The sequence below is a fragment of the Octopus bimaculoides genome, chromosome 2 (assembly GCF_046866305.1).
Source record: "Octopus bimaculoides isolate indiv1 chromosome 2, ASM4686630v1, whole genome shotgun sequence".
Taxonomy (NCBI): domain Eukaryota; kingdom Metazoa; phylum Mollusca; class Cephalopoda; order Octopoda; family Octopodidae; genus Octopus; species Octopus bimaculoides.
Genome location: NC_142929.1, coordinates 71689808 through 71712307, shown reverse-complemented (window position 1 = coordinate 71712307; position 22500 = coordinate 71689808). Strand labels below are relative to the sequence as shown.

The 22500-nt window shown below is 36.6% G+C and overlaps 1 protein-coding gene across 5 annotated transcripts in view; it reads right to left on the bottom strand.

Annotated features, from left to right (window-relative positions):
• LOC106883441 (centrosomal protein of 112 kDa) overlaps positions 1-22500 on the bottom strand; it is a 237973-nt gene that overhangs the window by 25886 nt on the left and 189587 nt on the right. For all 5 annotated transcript variants that reach the window (XM_089346986.1, XM_089346987.1, XM_089346988.1 and 2 more), the window contains 3 exons: positions 14369-14465; positions 10634-10723; positions 9093-9158 (listed from right to left, as the gene is read on the bottom strand). In XM_089346986.1, coding sequence (XP_089203112.1) covers positions 9093-9158; positions 10634-10723; positions 14369-14465 — 253 coding nt within the window. The remainder of the gene's footprint in view (positions 1-9092; positions 9159-10633; positions 10724-14368; positions 14466-22500) is intronic.

The window sequence follows — 22500 nt, the reverse complement described above, 5'->3', positions numbered from 1 at the left end:
TTGTCCCCCCAACATCGCTTGACAACCAATGATGGTGTTTACGTCTCCGTAACTTAGTGGTTCGGCAAAAGAAATGGATAGAATAAGTACTAGGCTTAGAAAGAATAAGTTCTGGGGTCGGTTTACTCGACTAAAGGTGGTGCTCCAGCATGGCCGCAGTTAAATGACTGAAACAAGTAAAAGAGTGTATGTATATTATAAATATTATATATATATATATATATATATATATATATATATATTATATTTATATATATTATACACACACACACATATATATGTATATATATATATTGTCAGTAGTTCAGGTGCATAACTTCTTTGCAACTGGAGGAAGAAATACATAACAGTTAGTTTGTTTTGTAAAGAATGGTATATGTATGAAATGCTTCTTGACTTAGAGGAATTACACAAAAATGGGCAGCCATATTCTTCTACAAAGTCTTAGAAACCTAGTTATATTGAGCTACAGATGGACTAAAAAAATTAGAACTTTACCAAAAAGTCAGTATAGATAATATGATCTATATACTCTGCTAGACAGAAGAGAAATTCAAAGAACAAAAGCAGTGAAATGCTTTAAGTATTCATTGGTTTCACTAAATCAATGAATACAGCAGAGACTCTTCCCCACCACCTTATATCACAATATCACATACTAAAGTATCTCTAACAAATTTGAGGGAAGGAGCCAAACCAATTATATCAACTCCAATACTTAGTTGTACTTGACTGGTATTTTATTTTATTGATCCCCAAAACGATGAAAGGCAAAGCTGACCTTGGCATAATTTGAATTCACAATGTGAACAGCTGGAATGAATGCTGCTAAGCATTATTTCTGACATGCTAATGATTCTGCCAACTCACCATATATAAGATATTGGCTAAGTTACGATGCCATCTAACAACCGGGGGGTCAGTTGATACAGCTTACATCTGTACTAATACCAAAAGAGTCATCTGAGATTAAACCTTAGAACTAGCCATCATCTTCGTTGTTAACATCCATTTTCTATGCTTGTATGGGTTGGATGACTTGACAAGAAATGGCAAGGCCGGGGGCCACACCAGGTTCTATAATCTGTTTTGGTTTGGTTTCTACACTTGGATGCTCTTCCTAATGCCAACCACTTTACAGAATGTACTGGGTGCTTTTAATGTAACACCGTCACCAGTGCTTTTTATGTAGCACTGGTGCTGGTGCCATGCTAAATGCTTTTCATGCGGCACCTTGGTTTTAGGATCTAAACTTTATAACTAATGCATTTGGCTATTTTCATCAGTCAGTTATTTGGTCATTTTCATCACTCAGATGTTGTTTTAAGAAGTAAACACTGATTTCCTCTCTGCACAGATAAATATATTTCTGAGTTCTTCCATTTTTTTCTTAGACACATCAGAGAACTGATTGTAGGATTGTATGATGTTAAATACTCTCTCCTCGCCTATATGAGTCAATATGAAGATAGAACTTGGTATCTACAAGGAATATATGGTACAGATTGATGACTGGTCAGCATAGGTATTCATTTCATTTATGTACATCCACCATACAAGTTCCGTACTATCACTTTTAACATAACCTTTAGCTTTCTTTCTTTTCATGTTTTACTTGTTTCAGTCATTGGACTGCAGCCATGCTGGGGTACTACTATCTTTTAAGGGTTTAGTCAAGCAAATAGACCCCAGTACTTATTTTTAAACCTGGTCGGGCGCTTTTGCTGAACTGCTAAGTGACAGGGATATAAAGAAACCAACACTGATTATCAAGCGCTGGTAGTGGGCAAACACACACACACACACACACAAATACACACACAGTAAACTTCTTTCAGTTTCTACCAGCCATATCCACTCACAAGATTTTGTTTGACCTGGGGCTATATAGTAGAAGAGACTTTTCTAAGGTTCCATGCAGTGAAACTGAACCTGGAACCATGTAGTTTGGAAGCAAACTTCTTAACTACACAGCCACACCTGTGCTTTGTGGATAAAAACTTATAAGTTACCTGAGTAATATAATGAATGTCATTCTCAGAAGCTATTCTATCTTCAAGACCTGATCCTTAATGGTACAGTCTTATCAATAACAAAACAGAAACAGTATTTTGAGTAGGGGCTGTAGCCTGTCTCTTGAAGGATAATAACAGGTGGTTTTAGGCTTCAGCAGCTGACATTTTGGCAAGTCAGTTGTCCAGGTTTTAGCCCATTTTATATGGGATAAAACTTGGACAAAACACTGAACCTTATGAAGATGACACAGAACTGAAATATGTGGTGCACTGCTGTACTTGAGAAAACCTACCCACCATTACAGAACTGAGGCCCTAAAACCAAGGTTCCATGTAAATAGCATCGATGTGGGTGCTGGTGCTACATAAAGAAGTACCCAGTATATTCTGTGGAGTGGTTGGTGTTAGTTAGGAAGAGCATCCAGCCATAGAAACTGAGCCAAAACAGACTATGGAACCTGGTGTGGCCCTGGTCTTGCCAGTTCTTGTCAAGCTGTCCAAATCATGCCAGTAAGGAAAATGAACATCAAATATTGATGATAAATGTGTGTCTCTGTTTTGACATCACATGCAAGTGGTGTCATTCATTACTAGCCTTCCACAAAAATGTGTTGAACCAAAAAGGAAATGCTACCATACATGGTAACAGAAGGTTAGCAACAGGAAGAGCATCTGGCTGTAGAAAATCTGCATCAACAAAACAAATTTATCTGACCCATGCAAGCATGGAAAACTGGATATTTTAGATACTATCGTAGGGCTAGAATTATGGAACCCTTCTACAAGCACTAACAGGAATCTTTGTCTAAATACACCACACAACTGAGCCAATGACTAGTAGTATATGGTTGTCTGGAGTAAAGATCTGATAATTCTGATGTAATAATTTAAATTTAAATGTGAAGGCACATGGCTCTGGTTAGAGCTTCAAGCTTACAATCATGAGGTAGTGAGTTCAGTTCCTGGACTGGGTTGTGTGCTGTGTTCTTGAGCAAGACACTTTATTTCATGTTGCACCCATCTGTAGAAATGAGTTGCGACATCACTGGTACCAAGCTGTATTGGTTTCTGCCTTTCCCTAGGATAACATCAATGGCATGGAGAGGGGAGTATGGTATGTTGGTCTTCCATAAATGATCTTGCATGGACTTGTGTGTTTTGGAGGGTAACTTTCTAGGTACAATTCCATGGTCATTCATGATCGAAGGTGGTCTTTACCTTAATTTAAATATCCATAAGGGAGATGTTGTACAATAAAAGCTGAGGCAATAATCTACTGCTCTTGTACTCAGTCATGTCTACATTTGTCTCTATGACTGTAGGAATTGGCCTTCATAGTATTTAAATGTAACGGTGTTGAAGCAGATATCAATCTTCAGACTGATGTTTGAAGCAGAACATGTAATGTTGTGTTTGTTGTCATGCTTGTGTGAGATTGGTGTAGGCATGTGTGTATGTGTGATTTCATTATGACTGATGGTTTGAAAAGCAGCGAACTAGCAGTATCATTAGTGCATCAGACAAAATGCTTAGCAGCATTTCTTCCAACTCAACATTACATTACATTACCTGCTGAGGTCAAGTTTACTTTTTCATCTTTCCAGGATCAATAAATTAAAGCTCCAGTCAAGTATTGGGATGAGTGTAATTCACTCCCTACTTCCCTCAAAAGTGCTGGTTTTGTATGAAAACTAGAAAGAATTATCACGGTTGGTTTCAGGGTGACAATTTGGCAGGATTATTAGTAAATCAGAAAAAAAATGCTTAGTGGTATGTCTTCCTGCATTTTACATTCATCATCATCATCAATTTAATGTCTCCTTTTCCATGTTTGCATGGAATTTTGTCGAGGTGGATATTCTAGGGCTGGAGGCCCTTCCTGCAGCCAACTCTTATTCATTTCCAAATTAGGTAATATTTCCTTGTAATTAGACATTTCCATATATTATGCAACGTCAAACACAAGGAGACAGTAACACTTATACACACATGATGGGCTTCTTTCAGTTTCCCTTTGCCAAATCCATTCACAAAGCTATTGTAGAAGACAGTCAAGGTACTACACAGGGGGACTGAACCTGAAACCATGTGGTTGGGAAGCAGTCTTCTTACCACACAACCATACTTATCCTGCCTTTTATCCTTTCAAAGTTGATAAAATATAGTACAGGTTAAGTACTTGGAGGTGGGTGGAGGGTGGTCAATGTAATTGAGTAACCCCTTCTCCCGAGAAAATTGCCTTGTTCCTAAATTTAAGACTGAATTAGTGGCCAGATTTCTTGAATGTTAATTTCCAATCAATTATATCTCACCTTTCTCACACAACCCCCCCACTCTCTCTCTCACATACACACACACACAGTGTATTGCTGACACCAACAGACTATTTAGTTTTGTGTTTCATGTAAGAACTAAAAAAGGAAGACAAATAAGATACAACAATCACACACACAGAGGCGAAAGACAATTCAACAATGTACAAAGGCTATCAAAATTCAAAATTCTATGTTACCTCAATGGCCATGAGAAAACAAGAATGTAACCAAAATTACTATAAAGTGTCTTTTACTAAGTGCCAGTCATTATATTTCTGATTTATTAAAGCTGCTGTTGTTAAAGTAACATAGAACTGATAACTGAAAATAATAGCAGAGGATGAGGTAATATGCATGAAGTTCACTTAGTGCCACACTCTGAAAACTATCCACCCATCGCCATTGTTTGAACAGCTTGAATTCTGCTTCTGATCTTGGTTTTAGCAATGTACCAAACTAGTTTAATGTCCTTTCAAGACTGAATGCTGCTGCTACTACTACTACTATTGCTGCTGCTGCTGTTGTTGCTGTGGCGGTCTACTTTGTCTGCTATGTCAGCAAGTGCAAACAGCAAAATCTATTGCAGCTGGTAAGTGCACCTAAACAGCAATCACTCAGCAATCCTTTTGATGTTCACTTTGTACATGCACAGTTAACTGCAGTAGAATTCATTTCTCACTTTTTCTTTCCTTTTTTTTTTTTTTTCCTTTTCTTTCTCTGCTTCTCACACCTTCCAATGTACCCCTTCTCAGCTGCCCCACCATCACTACTGCCATCAACGTCGTCATCATTATTGCCATCATCATCGTCGTCGTTTTCTGAGACGTTGCCACTCTCTACCTGCAGCCCCACTTTCTGTCATTTTCATCTCTAGTTCTTCCCCCCCCCTCTTTTCCTGCTTTACAGCTCTTTACAATAGATAGCACGGCAAATTTACTACTTTAATGTAAACTCCATTAATTTTTTTGTTCTTTTTCTCTTTTGCTTTACTTTCTTCCATTATTGTCAAAGACTGCTAACTTTATACATTGTTTTTCATTACAAACCTTTGAAGGTTGTTCAACTGGACAAAGAGGTGTTTCCTACTCTCCTTTTTGTCCTTTCTTCTTTCTTTCTTTTTCCCCCTCCTTTACTTTAATGACCCCCTCCCCTCAAACAGGATTAGTCATAGTGGTTACACCCGCCATTTACTTTCATAATGTATTGACGAACCAAAGTAACCATGTTCATATTTTTACTGAACTTTTTCTTTTTGGTACATTATTACCAATGGAAGTAGAAACATGTTTTCATATTCACACTGAACAAAGTTACATACCCATAAATCTTAACTTTTAATTACTGTACCAAGTGTGTGTATATATACATCTATATATATATATGCGTGTGTGTGTGTATCCTGGGACATATTTTATACGCTATCATTAATGATGTAAGTGCTGAATATAGGAACATAAAATAGAATAAAGAAGAGTCTAAAGGATTGGTCATTCATAAGTAATAAGAATAATGACAGTTCCAGAACATTCAGTTGTAGCAGAGTACTTCTAAATGTCATGGAGTAAAGCTAGTCGGATGTTTAAGTAGATTATAGAAGAAACTCTTTGTCATTCTCACTTTTGTGAGATATGATGTAATAGATAAGGCAGGCTATAGATTGTTCAAATTATCTATGTAGAGAGAGAGAGAGTCTTAGCAGTGTATAGAAATCAATGAACAAATGCTTTCCACAAACTCAAAATACCATACACAGTTCCATTTCTTATTTTGGCTTACATTTCATTGCCACCATCACCAGCATCACTATTTTACATCTGTTTTTCCATGTTTGCATGGATTAGGATGAATCCTCACCAACAACACAGCACATCCTGCCACTTGTGTTCCTTTATCTTCTGAGATTCAACTTCCTGCGATCAACCTTCATCATTTCTTATTGCCCACAACATAGAGGGGACAAACTAGTACTTAATTTATCAACCCCGAAAGGATGAAAGGCAAAGTTGACCTTGGCGTAATTTGAACTCAGAACGTTAAAACAGACGAAATACCGCTAAGCATTATGCCCGCCGTGCTAACGTTTCTGCCAGCTCGCCAACTTAAAACCTTCATCTTTTCTGCCCATGTCTTCCTCTTCCATTGGATCCTTTACATGAATCCCCTGCTTGTCACCATCCATATACTCCTCACATCTCAATTTCACCGCAGTTGTCTCTTTTTTAACATTAACAGGTTAAACTAATGACCCTTCGGGGGTCATTGGGGTGCTGCAGCCATGCAGCGTATCCAGGGTGAGAATACCTGATGGAGCCCATCCCTCTCCAAACTACATCTGACTGAACTGGAGCAACATGAAATGATGTGTGTTGCTCAAGAACAAAACAGATCACCTGGTCCAGGGATCAAAACCACAATCTTACGGTCATGAATCCAACACCCTAACCACTAAGCAACACACCTCTCTTGATTCTGTTTATGCCCAGTCTTTTTCTCAACTCATTCTATACCTCGTCATTCATGCCTGCTAACATTACAATTACATCAGATAATGCATGTCCCATTTCTTTCCAACTCTTACACATTCTCTGCATTCAGTGACCATTTTGTCTTACTACCATGCAGCATCACAGTTCATACACCTGCATTGTACAATCTGGCCTTTCATCAAAGAGAGTCCCCTTATCAGCAGCAATATTAACTCCCTCAACTTTTTCCACTCTATTCTAATTTTTGCCACTATTCTTTCAGCATGCCCTTCCCCTTTGCTGATTAGGTCACCAAGGTAACAGAAGCTATCAACTACTTCTATAGAACTTTCTGAAAATTGCAGGGAATTTACTGTACTGGTGCTATGAAGGATCACTACTCCTTAAGTATATCAATAGACTATAATTTGTTGTGTCTGGGGGGAGCCATTCTCTTTTAGTGCCTTATTATTTAACACATTCATTGGTAAAGTTTCCACTCATTTACTTATTTATTTTTCCTAAACTTTTTGTTGCGTCTTGCAACCTTTTCAATAGTCGTTGACTCTGTCCGTTATCTGAGCTGTCTTCTTTTCAGTGACTATTTTGTCTCACTATCTTGCTGAAATGAACACAGCTTGGATAACGGACAGAATCAACAACTATTGAAAAGGTTGTAAGACGCAACGAAAATTTTAGGAAAAATAATAAGTAAATGAGTGGAAACTTTACTGGTGAGTGTGTTAAATAATAAGGCACTAAAAGAGAATGACTCTCCCCAGGCACAACAGAATATGCTTAAACACTCAAATTCACATAAAGAATCTGGCAAATCAAATCCAAACACAAAGACTATAACTGTTTTACCTTAAGAAAAAGGTGACTGTGTAAGTAAATATCAGTGATGCTTAGATCAGAACTGTAAGCTATTGGGATAATAATAATAATAATAATAGGAGTATTGCATCATTAATTTAAGTGCCTTTGGATTTGCTTGTGACATACTTCTGACACTAAATTATGTTCTATCCTTCTTTTATGGTTATTTTAGAGTTCTAAAATGGTAGTGAATTAGCTGAGTTGCAGAACATCAGATAGAATGTCTTGTATTTGTTCTAGTTGTCTGCTTCTGAGTTTCAGATCCTGTTTGAGGTCAAATTTGCTTTTCATCCCTTTTAGAGATAAGAAATAAAAATGCCCATCAAATATTGAGGTAAATTTCCTGCTCCCCTCTCCTTGTTGGAATCAGCTACACTGAAGGAACTAAGACAGGCACATTGACGTCACAGCCTCACCAATATTTTTCACCACAATAAGAAAGAAAGAATGAGTTGTACAAGATCTTGGTTTGCCTTTAGTTAACTCCTAATGACAGTCAGGTCTCTTATGTATAGTCCATTCAAAGAATATGATTAATCAGATTCCAACAAAGCATCTCACTACCTCAGTTGTTTTCCACCATACTTCTAGTGCTGTTGTATTTACTGGTTTAGTTTGGTCATCAAATTCTTAATCAAAAGAATCCTGATTTTCTTTCTCACTCTTCATCATTCCTTACTTATCTGTAAACCTGGCATGGGAAACATTGTTTTGAGAAGCAGGTTACGAGACATGGCTCATCATCAAGCAGGTTGCACTACTGAAAGAATTCAAGGTAATTTTTCCTTAAGTGTACCATTCAGAAAACCTGGAGGCACATGGCTTAATGGTTAGGGTGTTGGACTCCTGATCATAAGATTATGATGTTGATTCCTGCACCAGGTGACACATTTTTGAGCAAAACTTCATTTCATATTGGTGCAGTCCACTCAGCTGGTGAAAATAAGTAACCCTGCGATGGATTGGTGTCCCATCCAGTTGGGAATATATGTGCCATGGAAAGCAGCCCTAATTAATGATGATGATGATGACTGTTGTTCCACGTATTCCTGACTATTACTTTCATCATCATTAATTGTCTATACTGCATGCTGGCATGGGTTGGAGGGTTGAATAGGATCTGATGACCCACAGGACTACGATGGGCTCCAATGTCTGCTTTGGCAAGGTTTGTGTCCCACAGGTAGCTTTCTACTTCTTTTGATCCCTGGTTTTGTTCTTTTAAACCCAATGTATAATAATTATGGTACTGATGACAATATATAGGCAATGGTAAAGGGACATGATCTGGTGGTGAGGATGTTGGACCCTTGATCATTTATATGCCATGGAAGAGTAGGATAAGTTATGAGGCCTATGATCTTGTAAGTTTGTCACAAAACTAAGACAAATACACTAAGACATGAATGGAGACTTACGCGATGGACAGATGGTGGCATCAGACCTTTGATTTTATTTTCATAATGGATCTGGATCTCGGCAAGCTGAAATAAAGAAAGAAAAGCTAACTTATACAAAGCTGTTTTCTGCAGTCGTTATTCCTTAATGAGACTTTAATGATAACCGTTTCTAATTTTGGCACAAGGCCAGCAATTTTAGAGGGAGTAGATGAGTTGATTACATTAACCTCAGTACTTTGAAGGGTACTTTATTTTGTTGATCTTGAAAGGATGAAAGACAAAGTTCACCTTGATGGGATTTGAGCTCAGAATGCCAAGAACCAGAAGAAATACTGCTAAGAAATGCTGTCCAGCATGCTAATGATTCTGCCGGCTCACTGCCTTATCAATAGTGGTTTCAAATTTTGGCACAAGGCCAGCAATTTTATTGGGGGGGGGGGTAAGTTGATGACATTGATCCCCAGTGATCAACTGGTACTTATTTATCAACCCTATAAGGATGAAAAGCAAAGTCGAACTCAGAATGTAAGGACAGGTAAAATGCTACCTGGCATGCTAACGATTCTGCCAGTTCACTGCCTTTGCTGCCTTAATAATAATAATAATAATGGTTTCCAATTTTTGCACAAGGCCAGAAATTTGAGGAGAAGGGTTAGTCAGTACCTTCAGCCCCAATATCTTATTTGTACTGTATTTTATCAACACTGAAAAGTTGTCCTTGGTGTGATTTGAACTCAGAACATTAAGAGCCAGATGAAATGCTCTAAGTATTGTGTTTCATGCTCTAACAATTCTGCTAGCTTGCCACCTTAATAATTATTAATAATAATGATTTTTAATTATAACAATTAAGCAATTTATGTCATACTATTCTGCACCAGCATCACTTTTCTGAATTGTTTGACAGCAGGAAGACATAGCAAAGAGTCATCTGCCCTACCTGGCATATTCATATAAGAATACCAGATATCATAAAACATCAATAGATGTTTAAGGCGCAGGAGTGGCTGTGTGGTAAGTAGCTTGCTTACCAACCACATGCTCCAGCATGGCCGCAGTCAAATGACTGAAACAAGTAAAAGAGTAAAAGAGACAGCTTGGTGATGATGATGGAGTACTTCATTCTCCTCACTACAACATGGTTTCAGGTTCAGTCCCATGGTGTGGCACCTTGGCAAGTGTCTTTCTGCTATAATCCTGGGCCAACTAAAGCCTTGTGAGTGGATTTGGTAGATGGAAGCTGAAAGAAGTCTGTTGTGTATATGTATAAATGCATGAGAGTGTGTGTGTTTGTGTTTCCTTGTTGTGACATCGCATATTAGTTGTAAATGAGTGTCACTGTCATACAAGCAGTGTCGTTTATTTCTAAAATTCTGCAACAATATATCTGGCCATGGGGAAATATTTATCTTGCTTGGAAACAGGTGAGGGTTGGTGACAGGAAAGGTATCAGACCATAAAAAATTTGCCTCAATAAACTCCATTTGATCCATGCAAGCATGGAAATGTGGATGTTAAAATAATGATTATTACTGAAGCATTAAATAAATCTGAATTACCTTTTCTTCATAGTGGCTGATTTGCTGCTCAAGTTGTCGTTCATGATTTCGAGCTTTTGAATAATCTTCATCATATTTCTGTTGCAGAGCCTACGTTTAAATATATTGTGAAACCTGTTAAATTACTATAAATCATATATTATAAAAGAGAAGCTGATCTTTGTCTGTCTGTCTGTCACAATATCTATTAGAAGGAGGGAAGAAGAGGAGGAATCAAAAAGAGAGATTAACACCTGTCACAATGTATATTTAGAAGGTGGTGGAGAAAAATTGTTGTTGAGAGAGAAATACAGAAAGACTATGAGATAGATAGATAGTGTTGTCACCATAATAACTAACAAGTTTTGATTAAAAATGTGGGAATTTTAAATGCAGGTCTATCAATACAATGCAACATAGAAATAAAAAAATAGCTATATATATATATATATAGCTAGATGGTAAATGTTTTTATTTTTCATTCCCTTCGAAGTTTTATCCCTAATAGTCGTTTGGAACTTAGCTGTTCTTTCTTGCATGCAAGGAATCCTATAATGGATACCTCTTATGTGTTTAAATGTAGACTGTATATATATGAATAATATATAGTCTATGGACTAAATTTTTACATGGAAGTAGAAATTTCTAATATTTCTTATTACCCTTGATATTATTAATTATTGATAATTTTTTCTGGATCATTCTTGAATTGAAAAGCAATTTTTATTTACTGCTGACAAGGAGCTGTGCTTGCACAGTAGATTTGAAAAATTAGAATGTATAAGCATGGGGCATATACTGGATTGCCTCATGTATATATGTTTAATCTGGGTGTACCTGCTGAAGAAGACTTCGCCTGGCAAATTATTTTATTTGCTACAATAAGTCAGAAACCATTGGTCCAGGAACTAGATGGTAAATGTTTTTATTTTTCATTCCCTTCGAAGTTTTATCCCTAATAGTGGTTTGGAACTTAGTTGTTCTTTCTAGTGTGCAAGGAATCCTATGATGGATACCTCTTATGTGTTTAAATGTACACTGTATTTATATATATATAATACATTTAGTTATCTTTTTCCATTGTTTGTGTGTGTGCGCAAGTGTGTGTTTCTGTATATCTTTCAACAATGCAACACAGACTTAAAAAAAACCAAAAAAACTTTCACTATAACGAGTTGTTGTTCAGGAGCATATCAATGTTATCACTGTAGTAGGCTTCTGAAGGATCTATTTCATCTTGATTAGATCATTACTCGTCAGCATAGTGATGGATACAACTAGTTTTGATAATGTAAAAGCTCTTTCTTATAATTTTGGAGTTGTACCTGAATAGCAAATGATCTGATCTGAGGCTGTGGGGTGAAAATAAGGCAGCTACATCACACAGTAAATAAGTAAGACCCTGGATATTACTGTCTTGAGCCTGAGGACTCACAAGGCTGGTTACTCATTTTCTATGGCATATAAGTGACCAAAGTCACAATATTCCTTGTGGAATAACATTGCAGGGTTATTCATTTACAGCTGAGTGGACTGGAGCAATATGAAATGAAGTGTTTTGCTCAAGAACACAATGTACCACTTTGTTCAGGAATCAAAATCATCTCATGATCTGAACACAATGCCTTAAACCCAAATTTATTAAATTCACTTTAATTTTACTTCTACTTAATGGTGTGGCCTGGTCACTGACACATGAATTGCAGTGGAACTGTGACAGTAACCAGGTCATGGTTGTGTGATGAAAATTTTGTCACTTCCTAAAGTAATTTTGAAGTGAATTTAACAGTTTTGGGTGTTAGCATTTAATTTGGCCCAAATATTCTACCTGCTTTATGTGAAAACTGATCAGATCCAACTTTTCACATCTACCCTACAAGGTCATTCTAAAAATATATAAACACACCATTGAAATCTTGAAATTACAGAATAATGTGTAATTAATTCAAAACAATGTGAATAAATAAGCCTTACATTTGGGAAAGAAATCTGAATGCTAAAGGGATGAAATGCGGTTAAGAATTTTGCTCGGCATGCTAATGATTCCGCCAGCTTGCCCCTTTTATAGCAGTATTTAATATAAATTTCAAATTTTAGTACAAGGCCAGCAATTTTGAGGAAGGGGTATGTCGATTACATTGACCCTAAATGGATGAAAGACAGAGTTGAAGTTGGTGGAATATGGACGAAATGCTGCTAAGCATTTTACTCAGCTTGCTGATGATTCTGCCAGCTCATTGCTTTATATACATTTACAATATTAACTGCTACCATTGATTAAGTTGAACAATCAGCTAAATCAAACTTGCTTCCCCTCTTACTTGTACAGTTTAACAAAGGTTCACAGTTGGTCATCCATAAGTCAGAGAATAAGCACACTCAAAATGGGAAATAGAGTGGTTATATTTTCATGCCATCATGCGGTATATCACTGGTTATGGCACATAAAACAGGTCAGATGGTTACCATTAGTTTCACACTGACTATTACACTAAGCAATACTTCCAATCACCATGTCTGAAGAATTGTCAATATTGCCGAGGTGCAATGGTCAGCGTGCAATTGGCCGTAACATTCTGATCAGTTTACATGCCAGAACCCAGTACATGGTTTAAAGTATAAATGTGTGTGTGAAAAAATAGCATAACTAAAACAAGTATCTCTAGAGTTGGAAACATAATGTGATAAGAAACAGACAAATTGTGGCTAATAATTCTGTAGACAGCCACACTACAGTAGCTGTATCTCATGGCAAAACTGCAGACATATGTATCAATATTTCTTTGATGTTTTTTTTATTTTGTTCAGGTGATATGGCTACGTCTAGTCCATCTCTAATCTCAAGAACTTAGCTTTCGGCTCAATATCAACATAAATACTATGATATTAAATTTGACATGCTATTTTGCACCATCCTATCACATATTTTTTTTTTATCATAAATTAATAAAAGAATATAAGATATTTTACCATTAAGACTTTTTTAAAATTTATTTTTCAAATGTAAGAGCTATGTGATTATTTATTCTTTAAAAAAAAAAAAAAATTGCAAAACTTTTCTCTGAAAGTAAAAGACCTCACAAGAAAGTCAAAGTTCATATAATAAAATCTTTCTGATTGCATATAATAAAATCTATTGATTTGATATGATTTATATAGAACTGAATAAATATTCATTGTGATAGCAGCTTCATGCAGATAAAGCTAATTTTATTAATATAATAAAATTATTTAAAAAAAGACAACTGTCCATTTATTGATATAAGTTTTATAATAAACAGAAAAAAAAAAATTTAGTCTTGAAAGCTAGTTTGGTAATATAATTCAAATACACAATTACTAACATGGAAGCAATGATGTTGAAGCCATATCATTTTCCATTCTTTACTATTTCTGGTATATTCAGAATTTATATATTTTTTTTGCCTCAACAAAAGCTAACTGCAGCAGAGGCAGCAGCAGCAGCAACAAAGGCTATATTTCTGAGAAACGTTCATTCCAATAACTTTGGAAAGAATTATCAACAATGATTGAATTCTGTCAGCTCTTCAAAGTAATATTCAGCAAAAAGATAAACAATTCTATTTGGATTTCATATTCAGATTTAATGGCAAAGTTATTCCTTAGGGAAATTTCCCCTGATTTCATTCTTTGATAAATTAATAAAGATGAAAGAATAAATAAAGAATTTAACAGAGAAAGAATGTAGTTTTTTTTTGACATTTGATTAATCATTTTCTGTTAGGTGTAACTTACCATGAGAGCAGCAGTATTTTGTCGGCGAATCATTTTAATTTTCTCTTCATGTTTCGCCTGGAGGTTACAATTCATTTTCTCACTCCCTTCTTTTTGTCTGTTATTGTTGTTAATAATAATAATAACAAAAACAACAAATAAATATATACTGACATGAAAGAAAAGAGGGCATGATAATTTTGATGGAAACAAACATAAAAAAACATACAAGAATTTTCATGAAGATGAATAAAAAAAACATAATATCTGAAATGATTCAATGCCAAACAGTGCATATGTATAAAAAGCAGAATTATTTCTTATATTAGGAATTCAAAAATAGATCTGTATGTATGCAGACAGGAGTTTATGTTGTTATCAAATGTGGTTGATATATTTGTGTGAAGACAATTTATTAACGAATCATTAGAAATATGTCTAATATGTAGTATCTACTTCAAATTAAAAATAAAAAAGAAAAATCAATGTTTGGTAGTCCAGTGTATATACATTTAATGCATGTGTTTGTAGTCTTGGTGAATTTCACACAAAAATTTTAAACTATTAAACTTCAATTATTTATTTTCCTTTGTTAACGTTAACAAGACAAGGAAATAAAAAAAACAAATGAATACAAGATATTTGTAATGTGTAAGCAAAAAAAAATTTTTTTTTGAATTCAAATATGTATGGCTCAGTAGTTAGAAGGTCAGGCTCAAAACCAATGGGTTGTGTGTTGTGTTCTTGAGCCAGGCACTTTATTTCACATGGCTTCGTTTCACTCAGCTGTAGGAATGAGTTGCAACGTCACTGGTGCCAAGCTGTATTGGCTTTTGCCTTTCCCTTGGATAACATCGGTGGAGTGGAGAGGGGAGGCTGGTATGTATGGGTGACTGCTGGTCTTCCATAAACAACCTTGCCCCGACTTGTATCTTGGAGGGTAACTTTCTAGGTGCAATCCCATGGTCATTCATGACTGAAGGGGGGTCTTTATATTTCATACATCCTTGGCCTTCCATTTAAAATTTAAACTTCTAATCCAGCCAAGATTTATCTAGAAACAATTATCTCCCTTTACAATAACTGACCACCAGGGTACACTGCATGTCTCAAGGCAAAATTTTGAAATTTTAAACTTAATCATGTACTTAATATGCAATTTTCAGCAATGAAAATTGTTGAAACCACAGACAACATATAAACCGTTGCTTTGTTTGCCAATAAATAAAATATGAGGTGTGGCTGTATGGTAAGAAGTTTGCTTTCCAACCACATAGTTCCTGGTTCAGTCCCACTACATGGCACCTTGGACAAGTGTCTTGTACTATAGCCTCAGGCCAACCAAAGCCTTGTGAGTGGATTTATTGGATGGAAACTGAAAGAAGCCCATCGTGTGTATGTAGATATATATATATATATATCATCATCCTCATCATCATTTAACGTCCAACTTTCATGCATGTATGGGTAGGATGGTTGACAGGAGCCAGCCAGGTAGAAAAACTACCCTAGGTTATTGTGTCTGTTTTAGCAGGGGTTTTACAGCTAGATGCCCTTCCTAACAGTAACCACTCTGCAGAGCGGACTATATATGTGGGTGTGTGTGTGAATGTGTGTCTCTGTTTGTCCCCCTGCCATTGCTTGACAACCCATGTTGGAGTGTTTAAATCTCTGTAACTTAGCCGTTCGGCAAAAGAGAATGATAGAATAAGTACTAGGCTTACAAAGAATAAGCCCTGGGGTTGATTTGCTCGACTAAAACCCTTTAAGGCAGTGCTCCAGCATGACTGAAATGTGTAAAAGAATAAAAATACATAGAGCTGTATATTATCCACATAATATTTGTGAGAAACCCATTTTATTCCATTGGTTTGCAAACTTCAACTGACATAACATTTCAACATATTTCAGTTAATCTAATTATATTACATAAAACAAAATCCCACAATATTGAAACAAATACTCCACATGCAAATGACATAGTTTCTTAAGTTCTTTTACTTGTTTCAGTCATTGGACTGCAGCCATGCTGGGGCACTACAAAGTTTAGCTGAACAAATTGATCCCATTATTTAATCTTTTTTAAGTCTGGTCCCTTTTGCCAAATTGCTGATTTACTGGGACGTAAACAAACCAACACTAATTGTCAAGCAATGTGGGGTCAAGCACAAAGACAAGAACATACACATGTATGTACATATATATAACTTAGATTGGTTTTGGCCATTATTGGCCCGGGCCATGACAAACTCAGTAACACCATGTGGGCTCAATAATACCACCTGGACTCAATAGCACCACCTAGACTCAACAGCACCACCTAGTCTCAATAGCACCACCTGAACTCAATAGCACCACCTGGAATCAATAGCACCCCCTGGTCTCAATAGCACCACTTGGATTCAATAGCATCACCTGGACTCAATAGCACCACCTGGACTAAATAGCACCATATATATGAAATAGGAGTGCTAGTGCAATAGACATTATCAACCACATATATGCATAGCCAGTATATTTGCTTGTAAGCTGCAATTTGACATTGTGGAGAATACTCTCTCAGAGTGCCAGGTGTTAAAACACCTGAAAGTCATAGACAGGTGAGATAACTCGCCTCTAATCCCATCAAATTACAGCCATTGGTGATGGCTCAATGTTACAAAAGATTATGTGGCTATCATGCATTGCCAAAACAATAAACATGGATACAACATGTCAAAAATAGAATAAAGAGATGGAAAAATTAATGACTAGAAATAAATTGGGGTTAAAAAGGCTTGAAATAAAATAAAGAGAGATACATATTTTGTGAAAACTGTTGCTATACGTAGTGTATAGTTGTGAAGTTCGCGGAAAAAAAGACAGCATGTTTAGAATTGTAACTGTCATTAAAAAGAAAGTATGAGCGATAAATATTGGCATAATATATGGGAAATAGTTATGGGCATAACACTAGTGGATGTGTGAAAATATTATTATGAACAATAGTTTAATAAGGAGTGTGACTTTGATAAAGAAAAGTCTGTAAATGCAGTCTGTAAAGTTGGTCATTTGGGAAGCTATAAGCAAGATATTTAGGAAAAATGTAAAGCTGAGAAAATTACAAGCCATTAAGATCATGTAAGAGATATAGCAGAAACTTCAATCAGTTTAATCAGATTACACACAAGTTATTCTCCAAGAGCCATAATGCCAACATTATATGTAATGAAAGAAGCCTAAAAAAAACAGCAAAACAGACAATAAGTGTTTTCTAACATTGGAGAAATACGTTAGAGATTTTAATCATTTGAAAAACTATACTTTAATGATAGGACATTTGAAAAAATTTTCCATTCTAAAGATAAATGGGTGATAACCATTGTCACATATTATGAAGGTGTTGTCGGCTATTAGAAAAATATATCAAAAGTAATAAACCAGTTTATTAAAAGCAATACTTTAAAGTGAATCCTTTTATGAAGCACACAAGTCCATACAGCCAGCTTTCTGCAATGCTGGACAAACTTGCTTCTGTACTGTTTGTATTTTATATTATATTTTTCGATTAGTTTATCAGGGGTTAAGGAGCAAGACTTATTATTTTGTAGACCCACCCATATTGTGATGATCAACTTGAACAATGAGCAGAAATAAATTAAGATTAGGGAAGAATCCCAGAAGGTTGCAACTAAGAGAAGAAATGAATTTAGTGAGAGATCTTGGGAATGATGGTGAGGAAAGACAGGTGAATCAGTGAATTTGAATGGAGGTGGTTCCCAGATGGAATTCTATGCCAGTATGGGAATTGTACAAGGGCTAAGAGAAATCATGTGTATTGTGAGAATGATGACTTTATCATGAGGTCAGTTGATATAAATGTCCTTAACCCTCTTGGGACACCCAGGCCAACTGATCAGCCCAAGTGATACAAGCTGAAAGGACTTTGAGGCTGATCCATCTGCCCAGTGAAGCAAACATAGTGAATGATTTGTTTTGAAGTGTAATAGCTAATCAAAGATCGTCTTTCAGTAGATCTGTCTTAATAGGAAAACAGTTTTGGTCTTTTTGGCTACACATACTAAAACACTGTGTGTGTCTCAAAAGGGTTAATATAGGAACAGAGAGCTAGCTAAACACCTGACGGTGTTTGGTGGTGATACTTAATTTTTTTTTGCCTATAACTGTCCACCACATGTGATGACAGCATCAATTCAAGACATTCGTCCTCCTTTGCCTCCAGCACATTGTTTCTCATAGGAGTGGACATGGCTGACAAGACCAATATGACATAGACAGACCTTGTGGCACTGAAGGGATTGAAAGTGACCCCAAACAACAGCTGCAGGGGGTTGAGGATAATGTCTCCTCCTTTCTTTATGCAGTCTCTTGCATTCAACTTCAAAGCACTCTAATCCAGCATCACACACGAACCTCCATGCCTTCCGAATAACAACTAGGGACTCTAACTGATTGGGAGGGACAAAAATGACCGACTGCTTGAGATGATCATAAAAACAAAGTTTTGGATGTCAGTAAGGCCTACTTCTAATCTTGATCTTGCTGAAAAGGACCATCTTTGGGAACCGGTTACCCAACATCCAAATCATATGGCCAACCCAGTGGAGAAGACAATGAATGCAGGCCTCAGTGCTGTAGATCCCTACCCAGGGGAGGATTTTGGTATGAGGTAGCTTATCCTTCTATATGAGACTGAGAATACTCTGGAGAAATTTAACATGGAATGCTTCTAGTAGTCTGACATGGATGATGATAAAAGGTCCAGCACTCAGACCCATAGAGGAAGGTGGATATATAGACAGCTTAATAAACAGTTCTTGTTAGAAAAAAAACTCATTTGCTGAGTTTCTTGAAAGATGCAGAGGCCAAATTGATCCAATGGAGTATTCCCTCATTACGGAGTCTAGTACTAGAGACTGTGCTTCCAAGATAGCAGAATGAGTTTGCCTGTGGTAGAAGACCATCAGCAGGAATAGGCTGAGGAGGAGGAGGTGAGTATGGAAATGCTGATTGGAGAACTTCAGATTTTTTATGATTCACTTGAAGACCAAGTCGAAAATAGGCACTGTTCATTGAGTTTGTCATGTGTTGAAGAGAGGCAGAGGCATGGGATGGTGCAGCTGAATCATCAGTATACTGGATCTTGTACACTGTGGTTGAGAGGATCCTTGATGTGGCTTTCAGGCAGCAGGTGTTAAAGGATGCTGCCATCACAGCAATACCCAATATGAATTCCGTCTTCTTTGGTGAACTTTCTCCTGGAAAGCGTTACAGCCACCGGGTAAATGTTAAACAGTGCAGGGGCAAGGACCACATCCTTATTTTACTGCCACCTGGACATCAAAGGGTTCCAAGACTTCACCACCACATGTCACTCTCACTTGCATACCATCATGAAACTTCTGGATGATTGAGAGAAATGGTGGTGGACAGCCAAATCTCTAAAGCAGGTGATATATATATATATATATATATATATATATATATATATATATATATATACACACACACATGTATATTATGCATATATATATATGCACACATATATATATATATGATTGTGCGTACAAATATATACACACACATGCATATATAAGTGTATGTACATACACATATATATGTACATACACACACACATATATATATATATATATATATATATATATATATATATATATATATATATATATATATATATATCAGAGGCAACTCCAGGTCAACAATGTCACTCAGGCTCATCACAGATTTCGCATAAGACACATGCCTGCTTGAAAAACTTCATGTTTTTCTGCTTTATTTCTAGTTCCAAATGGCTCAAATTTTTCTATCTAGCACTATGTCTTTCTTCTAAGTTAAGGGTTAAAATAAAGCAACCCTGCAAAACACAACTGATCTTTACACACAGATGCACAGGATAACAACAAGGAATAACGATAGTGGAATGCACAACAAACATCTGCGATCTGACTGTCACCTGTGCTCTTGGCAAGAGATGCCAGTTAGTTTTTCACACCTACTAGGCTTGTTTGTATTAGCCCGAGTTGCTGGATAAATTTTTGTTCCTTTAAGAATATTGTATATATGTGTGTATGTGTGTGTATATGTATATATGTAGAGTGTCTATTGAAATATGCACATACTAACAGAATGTGAAACAAAAAAAGGAAAGGAAAGGAGGAGGAGAGAGAGTGAGACATTACAATTTATCAGCTGAACTTGGTTGACATAAATACTTTCTCTCTCCTCATACACATAAAGAGAAATATGCTCACACACATAAACAGAGAGAGAGAGAGAGAGAAACATTAAAATGTCTAATGTTAAATACATTGGTGTCGAATCAGTGATGCCAAATAGGTGTCACCAAAGCAGCTGAACTAAGACGTCTCACATCCTGTCTGTGGGTGCTACAAGGCAAATGGTATGATAGATTGTTGTTGTTGTTGGCACTCCGTCGCTTACGACGTCGAGGGTTCCAGTTGATCCGATCAACGGAACAGCCTGCTCGTGAAATTAACGTGCAAGTGACTGAGCACTCCAGAGACACGTGTACCCTTAACGTAGTTCTCGGGAATATTCAGCGTGACACACTGTGACAAGGCTGACCCTTTGAATTACAGGCACAACAGAAACAGGAAGTAAGAGTGAGAGAAAATTGTGGTGAAAGAGTACAGCAGGGTTCGCCACCATCCTCTGCTGGAGCCTCATGGAGCTTTAGGTGTTTTCGCTCAATAAACACTCACAACGCCCGGTCTGGGAATCGAAACCACAATCCTATGACCACGAGTCTGCTGCCCTAACCACTGGGCCATTGCGCCTCCATGGTATGATAGATATCATACCATTAAAAACCACCAAAAGTGAATTTGACATATACTGTAAATAAAAACACAGTTGTTGACTTTAAGAACTTGACCAAATTTCCTGCATTATAAATCTATTTCAGCCAGGGCTACTGAAGTCTACTAAACAGACTGTGGTAGTGGAGCATCATTAATAAGAGCAGGCTGAAGGAGAGATGAGTACAGGAAGGCTGATTGGAGATCTTCACTTAGTTTTATCGTTTACTTATTTCAAGTATGTGGTCATACTGGAGCAGCATCTTGTAGGGTTTAGTCAAACAAATTGACCCCAGTACTTGTTTCTTGAAGTCTGGTGCTTATGTCATCAATCTCTGATGTTGAACTGTTGAGTTATTATGTGGACGTAAACAAACCAACACCAGTTGTCAAATGGTTGTAGGGGACCAATACAAAGACACACACATGTGCAATGGGATTCTACACAATCTACCAAGTTCACTCACAAGACATTGGTCAGTCCAGGGCCGGTGCTTATTCCATCAATCTCTTATGCTGAACTGTTAAGTTATGGAGACATAAACAAACCAACACCAGTTGTCAAATGGTAGTGAGGGACCAATACAAAGACACACTCATGAGCAATGGGATTCTACACAGTTTCCATCAACCAAGTTCACTCACAAGACATTAGTCAGTCCAGGGCTGGTGCTTATTCCATCAATCCCTTATGCTGAACTGTTTAGTTATAGGAGTGTAAACAAACCAAAACCAGCTGTCAGATGATGGTGGGACACACACACAAAGACACATGCATATGCAGTAGGATTCTACAGAGTTTCCATCTACCAAGTTCACTCACAGGGCATTCATCAGCCGAGCACATAAGACATTTGCCCCAAGATCAAGCACAGTGCGACTGAACATAAAACCACATGATTGCAAAGTGAGATTCTTAACCGCACAACCAAGTCTGCACTTATGTTAAGTAGAAATATGTGAAAAAAGAAATTTAAATGACAAGAATGCAGTGAACTTAGATCATTAAGAACTGTGACAAAGTATGATAATATTTTTATATAAATATTTATAAAACAGTAAATGTTGCTCTGACAACAGAAGTTGTCAAGTGTGTGACATCTTTGGCTGACATTTATATCAATATGTTTTGACAAGATAATTCATGGCATCATACTAAAAATTTTCTTGGTACAGATAATGACAACAACTATTTCCATATATATATATATATATATATATATATATATATATATATGTGTGTGTGTGTGTATACACACACACATATCATCATCATCATCATTTTACGTCCGTTTTCCATGCTGGCATGGGTTG